The sequence below is a fragment of the Gallus gallus genome, chromosome 2 (genome assembly GCF_016699485.2).
Source record: "Gallus gallus isolate bGalGal1 chromosome 2, bGalGal1.mat.broiler.GRCg7b, whole genome shotgun sequence".
In the NCBI taxonomy this organism is placed as follows: Eukaryota; Metazoa; Chordata; class Aves; order Galliformes; family Phasianidae; genus Gallus; species Gallus gallus.
In genome coordinates this window covers 37,842,252-37,857,456 of record NC_052533.1, presented here as the reverse complement: position 1 = coordinate 37,857,456, position 15,205 = coordinate 37,842,252, and the positions used below count along the sequence as shown (strand labels likewise).

Sequence of the window (15,205 nt, the reverse complement as noted above, 5' to 3'; positions counted from 1 at the left end):
ATTCATCTGAATCCTTCAAGTAAAGGTCATTTCCTCTCTCTATTATTGAAAGAAATAAGATACAAATGCTGTATCTACAAATTCCACTGCCATGTACTCTGCTAGGAAGGGCATGCGCTATGAGTAATTTGCCTACACTAGAACAGAAAAAGCACATACAAAAACTTACTTGTAACTATAACAGAGGTTCTCATTCTCCTCCTTTTCCAAACAGAAGGACTTATTTCCTGAACAAGCATAGACAATACCCTCTTATTCTGACACAAACAGTATAAATTGGTAACATCCCCCACTTAGCAGCTAGATTTGGAATATGCTCAAAATAAAAGTATAAAAAAACATTTACTTATGAGATGTAGATCAGTCTCAATTTAATCAAAATTAGGAAATGTAATGTATAGCCTTATAAACCACTTTCAACTTCCAGGCAATGAGCTTCTATTCAGAAAAGCTGATAGGGCAGATGGTGGGCCCTAACAAACCACACACAAACTAGAGAACAATACTTATGGAATTGTATTCCCAACTCAGGCCAATCCTTTCTGTCTCTCACTCACTCCCAAATCTTACCTCTATACAATGGAGACAATGTTAAGCTGATACCAAGATGAGTGGTGCAGCTGACACAATAGAAGGAAAAAATGCTATCCAGAGTGACCTGAAGAGGCTCAAAATGTGGGCACACCTGAACCCAATGAGACTCAACAAGGTTAAGTGCAAGGTGCTGTACTTGGGTCAGTGCAATCACAAATACATCTACAGATAGAGAACTCCTTGAGAGCAGCGCTGCAGAGAAGGACTTGAGGGTCCTGATGGAGGAAGAGCTGGACCTGAGCCAGAACCCAGAAGGTCAACTGTAATGTGGGCTACATCAAAAGAGGGGTGGCCAGCAGAGCAAGGGAGGTGATTGTCCAGGCCTGGGGCCCCCACCACAAGAAGGATGTAGAACTGTTGCAGCAAGTCTAGAAGAGAGCCATGAAGATGATCAAAGGGCTGGAGCACATGCACTATGAAAAAAGTTTGAGGGAGCTGTGCTTGAAGAAGAGAAAGCTTCGAGGAGACCTCATTTCAGTCTTCCAATACTTGAAGGAAGCTTATAAGCATGAAGGGGACCAACTTTTTACAGTCCAGTAAAGATAGGACAAGGGGGAATGCTTTTAACTAAAAGAAGAAATTTAGGTTAGCTGTTAGGAAGAAATTAACTCAGAGGGTGGTGAAGCACTGGAATAGGTTGCCCAGAGAAGCTACGGATGCCTGAAAGTGTTCAAGATCAGGTTGACTGGGGCCCTGAGCAGCCTGATCTAGTGGGTGGCAACCCTGTCCACAGAAGGGTTAGATGATATTTCAGGTCCCTTCCGACCTAAGCTCTTGTATGATTCTATGATTTTATACTTAGTATTATGGTAATAAGCACTGAACTAATTTTTGGATTACCACTAATTTATCTCCTTCTGTTTCTGGAGGTCCTTCCATACTACATGTCCTCCAAGCTGTGTGTCTTTTACTCCACTTTAATTTCTACACCTGATAATATATGTCTCTTCCTAGCCCTTTCCTCATTTTTTTTTTTAAATTTTATTTCTTTATTTAAAATTCCCTCTCCCATTGCCTAGCACAAGTTTGTCCACCCAGCTGAGTGAATGATCATGGAATTCAAGATTACAGTGTCCTCACTACCTCCCAAGCCCCAGCATGGCTGTGGCCTATTTTTTCCCCCCCCACACAAGAGAATCATAGAATGGCTTGGTTTGGAAGGGACCCACAGGTTGGGCCATCAGTCTCCACTGGTACTAGACCAGGTTGCCCAGGGCCACATCCAACCTCGTCTTGAATGCCTCAAGAGATGGAGCATCCACAGCCTCTCTGTGCAGCTCTCCCCTTGAGATGAATCATTCTGCATGCTGATATCCCAAGACACAGCTGAGACAACACTTACTACTGGGATGTGTGCCAAGGCTTCTTAAAAAAAAACGAAAAACCAAAAAACATGTAAACATGAGCTGGCAAAAGGGCAACACTGGGACAAACCTTGCTCCAGAAGCTGTTTTCCATGTTATGATGCTTGCTGTCAGGTGAACCAAAGAAGCAGTATTTGTCTATGAACACCGCTAATTTATGATATTCTCAGGAATTCCTAGAGGATTCAAGAGAGCATTCAAAAAAATTTCACAGTAAATACAGATGATACCACATTGCAAGTAAGCCCCCTAGACAAGCCATTTTTCCTGGAAAACAGTCATCAGGGAAAACCAGAAATCCTAACAGCTTCTAAAAAAATTTAATGACAGATATATTCTCTCCTGAAATTCTTTCCTGAAATTCTACCAAAGAAACAAAATAACAATTAACTTAAGGAAGTCCAGTTATTTAACGCCTGATCTGCTTTATCAGACTCCAGAAAAACGAGACCCACGTGAAAAAAATCTCATGAAGGCTGCTCCGAAAGTAATGGCTCCTATTTTATGATGTTGGCCCACAAAGTCAGAGGCAGATATTAGTGTTAGGGCAGTAGAGGTGGAACCTTCCCACCAATATTCCATTCCATTTCGTTGTCATGTGACAGATAGTAGCAGAGGGGCAGTCTGACAAAGCAGCACCTGACATGGAAGCGTGGATAAAGCAAAGGTGCAGAATTCAGTTCCTCCATGTGGAAAAAAATGGCACCCATTGACATTCATTGACAGTTGCTGAATGTTTATAGGGGCCAAACAGTCGATGAGAGCATAGTGAGGCGGCAGGTGGTGCATTTTAACAGTTGTGACAGCTCATCACCTCCACCAGTGCAGATTTTTATAAGCATGGCATGCAGGCTCTTGTTCATCACTGGAGAAAGTGCATGTGTAATGGTGGTGACTGTGCTGAAAGATAGTGTTTTGCAGCTGAGAATTTCCTCTATCAAATACTGTTATTGTGCCCTTTGTAATTGTTGTAGTTTCCCTGGAAAGAAATAGGAGGCATTACTTTCAGAATGACCTATGTAACTGTAGTTCCTATTTTACCTTTCTTTTGCTCCTAATGAATACAAGCCTCTCTCTAAATCCCTCTTACTACTGTTTTAGTAGACTTCTTTTAACATATTTTTCCAAAGGCCTTGCATTGCAATAACCTTATATAGTACCAGTTGATATTCATGTATATTAGCTGTCATACTAAAATTATTGTGCCTTCTACACAGAGGTACTAACTATAAGCAATTGATACTAACATACTTCTTTACAGTTCAATAACTCCAGGTAGAAAAATGCTCTGCTACCAAGTTAATATTGATTTGTGTTGTTACAAAAGTTGGAGAGGCATCTACTGCCCAAGGAGAAACTGTTACACATTTCACGTAGTTTATGAAACTGCCTTCATCCAGTTTTTCTGTTGCTGATGCTAGCTTTAGAAATTAAATGGAAGCCCATGCTCTCAAAAAACAAAAAAACAAACATCAGCAATTAAAGGTTTGTTCCTAAAATGTGATATATATATATACAGATTTTTAATCTGAGATGAAGCAATCTATGCTAATCAAGCTGAAGAGAATACAAGAGCTAGAAATATCTAGAAGGAGAGAACGTTTTCACTATAGCATTAACTGTGGAAAATGTTAAATCTATTTTCATTTCCCTACATTGTGAAAGCTAACAAGTGAGCTTAGGCCCAGACTATTATGGAATCAAAAGTAGTTACTCCAGACAACTAGTTATTCTCGAAACATAAGAGGTAGGGAGAATTGATTCTGCCCAGACGATGAACAGAAGCACTGGAAGACCAGCCCAAACTCATTGGAGGTAATGAATGATCAAATATCTTTCTGTTTCTAGTGAAACCCAACTTTTGTGTTAAAAAAAAAAAAAAAAAGATGATAAGAATATAAGAATATTTGTAAGTATATATGTAAGGGCATGAACCTTGTTAGGTTGACTGAAATTACAAAGAAAGCCTCTGACAGAAAAGGACTCATCTAGGTCTTTCAACTACAGTGAGAACAACTTAGTCCTTATTTGCTTCTACTGAAGATGTTAGAGTAGCATATTTTCATAGGCCATTAAACAAAGACATCTCAGGAAAATCAGTGTGATTAGCATGTTCTGTCGTTTAGTAAATAAGAACATTAACATACTCTTAAAATTACTTATTATTTCTCCACTACTCCAACTGCATTTGAAAACAGAGGGCTTGATTTCTTTTAGATACCTGTGCTTTTACAAAGTAAGGTAACATACCTTCCACCTTTACTGCCTTAAAATGATGCATGCCTTCATAATTTAAACTGAGAAAATATAGTCAAAAGTACTTTTTCCTTTTTCAAGCACTAAAATCTAGTGGCAATGTATTGTTTATACAAACTAGGCAAAGAGACAAGAGAGAAGTACAGACAGAAAAACTTAGTAATTCATTCTTTTCACTCTGTAGTATGGCAACGCATTTTCCACTTCAAAATAAGGCAAGCATGTACTGCTGACAGATCAAAACACACAGTATGGAAGACTTTGTGTAGAAGCTGTCCAAGGTAGAAATGTTCCATACAATGTTCAGGAAAAAATATATATATATATGCAATGAAATGTTTCTTCTGCTAACTATATTCAGATTTGGCTCTACCTTGTTTCAAATAAAGACACGAACATAGATTCAAATATAAATATATTTATTTTTTCTGACATCAACGATCAATACAAAGCCTTACTAAGTGTCTTTATTAAACAATACATGCAAAATAAATCTCTTTACAAATTTATGCCACTCATTCTTCACATCACCCGAGAAGTCATTTATCTCTGAAATACTACCTGAGTTGTTTTCCAAAAATCCATTTCTAATGGACTTTTTCCACTTCTAATCAAATATGAAAACCAGTAAAGCTTCTTACATCTTTTATCATGATTGTGTGTGTGTGTGTGTGTGTGTGTCAGAAAACATATTTCCTGAGAACAAACTTGAAGACAAAAGGAAAGACAATTTACAAAGAGCTAAGAACAAGCTTTTGGAGCCTTTTGTATCAGCTGATTTCCTATTCCATAACTGATCCCAAAGCTAAAAGGCGGGTTTCACCTCTCGCCACCTCAAATGCTCTGAAAGAACAAAGAGACTCAACACAAATCCTAAGTGCTCCCAGTTCTAGGTTTTGCTAGCCTGACTACTATCAACAACAAACTTACAAGGCCAAATTCTGGGCCATTATACCTGTTATTATTAAGTGTACGTTTTAAGGGAAAGCTTTCTGTTTTACCATGTTATTCAATTTGCTTGTTCCATAGTTCAGCAACAGAGACAGATCTATTTTCCTTTTATGTGGGTAGCTATCATAATAAAGCAGTAATTAGCAGTAGGTAGTGCCTGACCAGCTCAGCAGGATACGTGAAAAAAAAAGAGATGACTCCAAAAAAGTACATAAAAATGAAACTTGTACAAACAAAACTCAAACTGACAGGGTTCAACTTTGGGGCTATTCTTTTTTTTTTTATTATTATAAAATCTTGATTGTTAGAAGGCATACTGCTATTGCATCTAGGCTTCTTAAAATTATCCCGAGTCATACTATCAAAGATAGCTATCACCACAGAGCTTTCATATTTTAAAGGTTACCCACAGCAAATGATTAAATTGCAATGAGATTAAGTGTAGTGAAAGATCATCTTTCTAGTCATTCCAATTTCTGTTTTATTTTTCTAAGCTGTAGTATCATCTGTCTTTCCATGGCTGGTACACAAGAGTTTGCATCCAGTGCTCCTGAGGCCATGATCTCTGCTAGCTGAGGGAAAGTGAAGCATTTCTCTCTGTCACAATATTAATTACAGATCTGTAGCTATGTAGCAAAAGTGGATGTTTAGCTACACTGTACCTCAGGTCCACACTAATACAGCAGTGTTTAGTCTTCCCAAATTCCAACCCTGCTTACAGAAGCCTGAAAAAAATATCATCTCCAGAACAAACTCACTGCATGATTTCCTCCAAATTCACAATCCTGCTGCTAGCTTGCTTTTAGAGGCTGACTTCCTTTAGTTAATTTCTTTTTGCATGTAATTTGTAGAGAGTAATGTTGAATTTTATATCGTGCCTTTTAATACTGCATACAATCCAGATTCTCATTCATTGTACTGCTGCTATTAATTACCATAAGCTGAGAGGTTTGTAGATGTTTTTCCTCAGAGCAAACTCCCCAGCTCTCCTGACAGTACACTTTTTCATTTCCCCTTTGGTAACGTATTTTTTTTTCAGACTTATTTCACATCAATCTGGTTTGAACTGCATTGCCCTGTGCCAGCTCAGCTTCTGAAAGTCTTAATTGTTTTCTGTCTGTATTTTTCCTCATCATTCTCCTTCTACCCAGCGAAGACAGCAAATGCTAAAATTATACTGTTTCACATCATCAAGAACATTAGTATAAATAATGAGGTTTTAGAGTATAGCTAAGCCTCATAATAGCCCATTAGCAATCTCTGTCCAGAATGAAATTTACCTGTGATATAGCTACTGTCTGTGCCATTTACTTTAAATCCAGCAAGCCAATCTGCCTCCACATATAAGGGTTGAGGGCTAACATAACACTCAGGAAAATTCTTTTAATAAAGTAAAACAGCTATTAGAATGTCAAACTTCACATATATTTGTGCTATTAAGACACTACTTGGCCGAGATGCTGACTGGTGCTACAAGGAATAATCACATCCATTTTTACATTTTCTTTGCATGAGATAACCTAAACCACCATCAATATGTTTGATTATTATTCTAGTGAGCTCTGTTTTCCTACTTTGGTAAAATAACTATAGCGCTCAAGAATCTTTTCTTTTCCATGTAACTATTTTTAAATGCTTACTAAAATGTTTGAATAGCTACCTCTCTATCACTGTGCAAAATTTTATAACAAAAAACATTGCCATCTATTACTTCTATCCTCATAGAGCACGGAAGATACACAGGCCATGCAGTATGGGTACTTGTTGCTCTTTCCATTGCATTTCAAGACAGCAGAGCAGCAAGACCCCAGGCTACAGCAAGTGAGGAACTGCTCAAACGAAACAGCAGTAGGCACAAAAATAAGAGAAAGAACCTACTTACTTTCTGAAGGCCCAGAAGATCCTCAGGTATTCAGGGATCTCTGCATGAAACATCCTTACCTCCACTGCCAACCCTTAAATGAGGTCTGGGAAGGGGTAGAGCCAGGATTCACCCTTTCCAGTCACTCAGGTGCACTGCTTGTACCTGAATTCCCCTGGGTTGGCCCTGCCTTCCTACCAGGTGCTCAATCTCCGGTTCAAGCTATGACTTAGCATTTTCCACTCACTGTTATTATTCCTCAACGTCATTAGTGAAGCAATACAACAAATGGAAATGAAAAATAATAATTTTTAAAATGATCCACTGTCAGAAATCTTATCAACCTGTGTTACTGTCTCCCGAGTATCACCTGTGTGGAAGAACGTGTGCAAGTCTACAATATCTGAAATGCCTTTTGATGGTGGAAAAAACAGAATTAGAAATGCAATCGGTAATGGGAGCTCTGTCATAAATCCTTTACCACCATACAGTAAGTCATCAAGCCACAGCTGTACGGTCCTAACTTGTTAGCCAGCATCCCTTTTGCATAAATGTTTCCAAGTAATTTCTGGAAGACTGAAACATCTCATCTTCAAGGACAACTGGCATGACTGCACTTCTGCATTCACAATTAATTTATTCCAAATCAAACCATCAGATTAAATTAAAAAAAAAAAAAGAAGTCCACTTGGAATTGCAACAGAAAATTAAAATAAAGCTAGAAGACATGAATAAGCTCTTAGGCTTTAGATGAGAAACTGGCATACTAGAGCTGAACTATAGTGGAAATACAGTGGGTCCTGTGTAAGGCTTTTTGTCAGCCAAAATAGAAGAAAACCCCATCAACCTATACCAATACTCAGATTATCTTTTGCCTGGAAAGGATTTGGAGATCACACTACCATCAGAACTCATGCCAAAACCAAAAGCAGAATACTGCTCATTAGCAGCAATCCATATTTTTGAGAGGCAGTACCTTCTACTCCAGTGCCTAACACAGTCTTCCAGTGCACAATGAGCAGTGTTATAGACATAATGCCAAAAAAGAGCACTACCTAACCCACTATATCAGTTTATAGTTTATATGAGATCGGACAAGGTAAGACAAGATACAAGAGCCTACCAAAAGCATGAATGCCCACTTTTTCCTTTCGCTACATAGAACTCATGTCCATATGCACAGCCAGATGGCATTCCATCCTGAGTGCTGGAAAGAACATCATAGGAAACAATTTTAGATAAACAGAAGGAGAAAGCATGAAGAAAAAAGACTGCCTTTCAGTCAATAAGCAAGTCAAGAGTTCACAAGAGGATAATAATTTGGCCTCAAAAATGATGGAGATCAGTGAAGACACAGTAATCATAAATGTATCATTACACTGAAATACAGAATTTATCATTTTTATCCTCTTCTCACAAAACAGTGCTACTCAGATTACTTGCTATGAGTCTCCTTTTTGTGCAAAAATAAAAACATCTTTACCACACGAAGAGTAGGTCTTTATTTTTATTAAAATGAGTAAAAGAAATTCCCTCTTTTTAAAAGAATTACTGATGTAAATGTCGGAGTGAATAAAGTTATGCATCGAGTCTCAATGCTGAGAAAAAATTATAGCATGTACCAAAGGTGGCAGTACAGAAAATCGAGTGCCATTTTTCACAACATGCACAGCACAAGTTAAACACTTGCAAAGCACAAGGTTGCATTAGTACCACCAAAGCCAAATGAATTTGTAAGTGCAACACGCCGTTTTTCAGTTTTCCACTCCTGAGCTGTTAATGGGACGTAATTGAGATCAAACTCCGGCTCTGTTTTTTCTAAGTTTAAAGTAGGTGGCAAGATTGCATGGTAACAGGACAGCGCAGTAAAAGCTGCTTCAATAGCTCCCGCAGCTCCCAAAAGATGTCCTGTTGCTCCTTTTGTTGAGGAAACTGCAATATTATGTGAGTGACTTTTAAAAAGTTTCTTGATTGCTTGATTCTCAGCAGCATCTCCTAAAGGAGTAGAAGTTGCATGTGCATTGACATATGTTACATCCTCAGGCTTGATTCCAGAATCTTTTATTGCTGCAGACATACATCTAAGGAAAAAAAAAACAAAAAACACCAGAATGCTGAATTACCCATTATATTTTTGTCATGTGTTCAAACCAAAAGCAAAAGCACAGAGTGTTTGAAAATGCTTAGCAAATGTATAAATCTGCATGACATACTTTACTACAGATTTGAGAAGAGATGGGGTTCATCTAACTAAACTAACATCTACATCTTGCTGTTTGAGAAAGACAGCAGTGGTGAGGCCCACTATACAATCAGATTTCCTACTAAAAACTTACTTGGTTAAATCCCACACTTGAGAAAAATACAAGCGGAAAGAAAGAAGATAAACAATCTCTGCAGATGGCATTAGTATGTCAAAGTTCCTCTTCCAAGCAAAATTTTAGAGCATTTGAGAGAAATAACTACCTGAAATTATTACAAAAATACAGATACCTTTCAGTGAAGTTTCTCTAGTGTAGCTGATAGTAATGAAACATTCAGCACAGAGCTCCAGGAAAGCCCCTTGGCTTTGTAAAGGAAAAGAAGATTCCCCAGTTTCTACCTTTTATTTATCATTATATTTACAGTATTAGGAAATCAGAATAAAAAATGCTCTATCCTAAGAGAATATTTGGAGATGAAAGACATATCCTACAGTTGTACTCCTTGTGAGTTACTTCTGCATGCTTTCTAGAGGTGAGAAGATATCATCCACTTTCTCTCCCTAGGGTAGCAAGGTGATAGTCTAATTCTTGTATATTAAAATGGTATTTACTGACTATGCACTCCAATACCACGTGTCCCATTCTGGCTTCTGATAACCTGTGTACTACAATTGCCTGTATAAACCATGCTATTAAAACTATCGGGAGATAACACAGAGGGTGGTGACACACTGGAACAGGTTGCCCAAGGAGGTTGTGGGTGCCCCATCCCTGCAGGCATTCAAGGCCAGGCTGGATGTGGCTCTGGGCAGCTGGTCTGATGGCTGGCGACCCTGCACGTAGCAGGGGGGTTGAAACTGGATGATCATTGTGGTCCTTTTCAAGCCATGCCATTCTATAATTCTATGATGAGATACAGCTCCATACTGGCTTTTTTTCCACAATTTGTCACAGAAAGGTGACCAGACACACAACCCTCCTTGCAAAGGATCACTGAGACTTGAAATTTATGAAAACTAAGAAAGTAAAAAGGAAGATCAAGAAAAAAAACAGCACAAGCTGCTGGAGAAATTGAAAAGTCTCCATTATAGCCTTCTACTCTCAGAAGCATCCAGCTTAGCTTGGATTGTAGTTCAGTGATTCTCACTGTCACTAGATAGTAGGCCTGCAATCAGACAAAAACCATTACTGATCAACATTGAGGGAAAAAGATACATTAATTTAAAGCTGTAAGGAACATTCTTTCTTAAGGAGATAAAAGATTATTGTGTAGAACACACATAGACACACTTCTGAGTCTGGCCTTGCTTCTCCTGTCCTGTTAGATTCATTCCAACATGTTTTAATATCCATCTGAAGCAGTTATTAGAAGAGGACAAAAAATATATTCCCCTGAAATTTTCTGACATGGCAGATAGAATTCCTACAGAAAAGTAAGAGAAGCGTATACATTTCAGATTTGATTCACACATGATTGCAGAAAACAAATATTAGTGTGGAGATTGTATTAAAATGTATTATCTCATCTCAAGGGTAGAAATGCACAATATTTTGGAGATAGTAAGATTAACTTTCAGCCACTTCCCACTGTGAATTCAATTTATATGCTATTGCAATCATAAAATATGCAAAAAGTCTATTACAAAATACTGCTGTCTCATCTCCAGGGTAAACACAAGTCTGAAAATCTCAGGTAAGAAACTCACAATTACTCAATTCCCACCTAAGTCTGTAGAACAATAAGCTATGAATCAAATAGTACAGAGGGAAATCTGGTATATTACACCTCCTGAAAAATGTATTTATCTAATAAAGATACAAACTCAGCTTTACAATACCATGCAGAAGCTTGATCTATTTGCATAGTGATAGACTGAACTTTGTTATTAAATATTCACATACATTCAGAGTAAGACAAACTACTGGATATTCCTAAACCTGTAGTAACATTTGGCCTACATAAAGCTCACAAACAATACATACATATCTAATTCAACTGATAATTAGTACAATGATAAAGATTAGATAAATACTATCTACTTGTTAACCATTTCTTATGAGATTAACAGTAATGAAGCTTTACCATCTTAACAAATCGTGCATTTCTGCTATGCAGTTTCACCAACACTGCTAACCAGAATTAAGTATTTAATCATGATTGCAGCAGAGCCGTACAGCCTGAATACTTTCCCTACAAAGTCACAGACTTTTCTAAACCCCAATAATCACAATTAATGCTAATAACATTAATAGTAATTATTCTAGTATAATCTTGCAAGCATATTATAATAAACTAGATCCTCCCAGTGCTCTTATCACATGGTATTTCTTAAGGAATGCTATTCCTCTTCAAGGGCACAACAAATGACGTGGCCTACTTTGGCAGTGAGGTTTCTTTTCTCTACAGCAAAGGGTGAAGGAGAACCTCAAAAGTTTCTGTAGTATCACAAGATCTTGTGATAAACAAAAGGCTTCCACTGGGACTCATTTGTGTGAATAGCTGAAGGCACCAAATGTAAAATGTTTTCACATAGAGAAGACTTTCATCAACAAAAAGGTTGATTCCAGCAAGAACTGGCCTTCATTCAATTTCTTTTAAAAAAGGAACATTGTAGAACACTTTACTAAGAGCTGGTAGAATTCAGTTTCTCAGCTTTTGGAATATTAATTCAAGACTGAATAGCATTTCTCTAGGAAACCTATAATGCAAGAGAAAAATATGTAGCCTTTATAACTAATACACGAGGCAGCTGTTGTAATCAACATATAGATCTTACCTGAATGCACCATCTCCCTCCGGATTAGGTGCTGTTATGTGGCAAGCATCACCCGACAGTCCATAACCTAAAACTTCTGCATAGATCCTAGCACCTCTCTGTACAGCATGCCTATACTCCTCCAAGACCAGCACTGCAGCACCCTCTCCCATTACAAACCCTTCTCTCTGTGAATCAAATGGCCGACATGCTTTTTTAGGGCTTGCATTAAAACCAGTGCTTAGGGCTCGAGCTCTTGCAAATCCAGCCAAGGACAAAGGACTAATGCAAGCCTCAGTCCCTCCAGCCAACATGACATCAGCATCACCCAAGGCGATAAATCGAAAGGAGTCTCCAATAGCATGCGCGCCGGTGGTACAAGCAGTTGACACTGCATGATTTGGCCCTTTCAGTTGGTATTTAATGCTGATATGACCTGCTGCCATATTGACTAGAATCTTTGGGACAAAGAACGGACTGACCTTGCTATAACCCTTGGTTTTAAATAAAGAAGCTGTATCAGAAATCTCTTCCAGTGGAACCATTCCCATTCCAATTGCCACACCAGCTCTTAAATGGTCCTCTTCAGACTGTGGAGACCAGCCAGAGTCCTTCATTGCTAGCTCTGCTGCACCAATGGCCATGACAGTAGCAGAACTCATGGACTTGATTTCTGACTTTGAAACAAAGCTCTCTTCTTTGAAGTGGCCCTCCTCATCTCCCCGCGGCACACAGGCAGCCACTCTACACGGAACGCCCGCGTATTCTTCCCCATCTAGTGATGCAATCCCACTGTCTCCTTGGAGAAGGCGCTTCCACACAAGCTGAGTCCCCACACCAAGAGGGGACACCAAGCCAATACCCGTAACAACCACTTTCCTTCGACAAGCAGGCAGTGACTTGCTGAAAGCTCTCCTGTGATTTCTTAAAAGCAGATTCAAATTCAGACTCCGGAGACGAAGATTTGCAATCTTTAACAGTTCCTGCGAGCACTGCGAGAGCATGGTGGAAACCAATCAATCTGTGCACATTCCTGTAGCTGCAGGGGGAGGAAGAAAGACACAAACACAAGAATAAAACAGACAACGTGAGAAACATTCTGTCCTGGTTTTACCAGTATTCCATACCATGACATCATGTGACAGGCTGTTTGGGTTCAGAGGCACTGTGCACTGCAGAGCTGTGTCTCCTGGTTTCCCTAGCAGCCTCACATGAGTTTTGACTCTCCAAGAGGAAGACACTCTGAGATGTACTGCATTTCCCAGGAGCCTCCACTTGATTTTCTGATTCGGGGTGACGGGGGAAGAGCTCTCTTGTCTTTTCCAGTAGGTATGCAGTGGAGGGCCTGCCTATAAAGACTTGGACTGGCTCGCTCTCCTCTGGTTCTATTTTTGGTTCATTTCAATTTCTTACTCTTAATTATTGTATCATCTCACATTTCTTTTAATAAATTAGTTTATCCTATCTCAGTCGGGCTTTTGCACTCTTCCTTCCCTCCTCTTCTCCCAAGATGAGGGAGAAGTATCCCATGATACTCTCCAAACTACAACACATGCCAAGTCTGATCATACCAAGTTAATAAGCTGCTCTTTACATGAAACCCTGGTGTCAACACTGCAGGAAGGGATGTAATTTCTATGTCTGCCACAGGAGTAGTATGTGCCACCTCTACGGGCTGCAAGGCACTCACTGGTTTTGCTGCAAACTTGCCTCAGGGCTTTAACTACCAGCTGTCTGGAGATACCAACAATAAGCATACACAACTTCATCCTTCTGACAGAGACCTGAAAATGTCCTAGCATTATCATGCTAAGGATGCCATAGTATTAACCAGTATGTCAGCCAGAATAGGCTAGGAAACAAGGTAACAGCACTGTTAGGCCACAGGTTAGGGGCTGGATCTCCTCCTGCCACTAATACAACCAGGCACCTCGGACAAGTCCCCTCACCATCCCATCTCCACCCACGCTTCATCAGCCTGAGGGTATTCAGAGTAGGGTGGGGACAGTACCACTAATAGGTGTACCACAGCAGCAACTTGAAAGGCTTGTAAATTGAAGAAAAAAAAACCACTTAGGATTGCAATCATTTTTCAGTTGTGCAGAACTGACATTTCTACATTGTGATGTAGAAATCTTACAATCTAATAGAAACGTAATGATTACACTGACAAATGACATACTAACCCTGCTCTGCCACAGAGCAGCTTTTCAGCAATTTCACAGCACTTACGCCATACCCTGAGATCTGGCTATGAACATCTGACTGCTGCCAGAAGCCATGAAACACACAGCCTGCAGCCCTCCCAGCTCCCCTGCACGTAACACCACGAGAACTCCCCGTGATGCCAAGCGAGGGCAGAGGGCTGCTGCTGAGCAGCACTTCAGGCAGGGCACACTGGGTGCAAGGAGCGGGCTGAGCAGCGTGCTGCAGTTGGCCCCAGTTACGTGCATCCAACACATGGGAGCATGGGATTTGACTCTTTTCCGAAGTAATTACTTGTCTCCAGCCAAAGCACTCTTTTAACCAGCAACAAACCAACGGTCAGGGGTGGAACCCACACAGCCATGTGGGCTCTGCCCCATCAAGGGGCAAATAAAAAGCCAACAGCAGTGCCTACTGACGTGCATAGGAGTCTGCTTTAAATCATAATCCAAATTAGCCGGATTAAATTATGTTTACCTACTAAGCCTGGGTTTAAGGTAAAGAGTGCAGAGAGAATTGAAGGAATCATTAAACCAGTGCAGGTCTAGCAGCCACGGCACCTGATAAAAGGCAGCTCGCTGGCTGGCTTCAAGCAATTAGAATGGCTGATCTGCGAAAAGCAAAGGGGGATTCGTTTCCCCCAGAGAACACAGCTGCTTTTACACCCCTGGCCGTTCCTAATATTCGACGTGGGACTTCAGGCCGCGGAGCGCCCTCGGGCTGCAGCCACCCCGCGCCCCTCCCGCCCGCCGAACCCTCGCGGTACCTCCTGCGGCCGCGCTCCCCCCCGCTCAGCTATGGTTGGCTCCGCCTCCCTCCCCCTTTCCGCCGGCGCGGGGCCGCACCACTCGGGACGGACAGGGGGGAGGGCATGCGACGGCTTCCTAGTCGATCCCCAATGTCACGATCGGCGGAGAGGGCGAATCGGTGATTCGGCAATGGGTTGCGCGGCCGCCACGGGCGCTCCCCACCCACGGGGGCCGCGACTTCGCAACCGCGACTGCGCAGGCGCAC

The 15,205-nt window shown here is 40.4% G+C and overlaps 1 protein-coding gene across 3 annotated transcripts; it reads right to left on the bottom strand.

Annotated features, from left to right (window-relative positions):
- Nucleotides 1-8,520: 8,520 nt before the first annotated feature.
- Nucleotides 8,521-15,013, bottom strand: OXSM (3-oxoacyl-ACP synthase, mitochondrial). 3 transcript variants are annotated; one of them, XM_040696259.2, is made up of 3 exons: nucleotides 14,669-15,013; nucleotides 12,008-13,025; nucleotides 8,521-9,107 (listed from the first exon to the last, which is right to left on the bottom strand). In XM_040696259.2, exons 2-3 carry the CDS (start codon nucleotides 12,988-12,990, stop codon nucleotides 8,705-8,707), a joined length of 1,386 nt encoding a protein of 461 aa, XP_040552193.1. In that variant the 5' UTR covers nucleotides 12,991-13,025; nucleotides 14,669-15,013; the 3' UTR covers nucleotides 8,521-8,704. The 3 variants fall into 3 exon arrangements, with proteins under 3 accessions (XP_040552193.1, XP_025003240.2, XP_418755.3); XM_025147472.3 differs by having other exon boundaries at nucleotides 14,752-15,013; XM_418755.7 differs by having other exon boundaries at nucleotides 14,958-15,013.
- Between the last annotated feature and the right edge of the window lie 192 nt (nucleotides 15,014-15,205).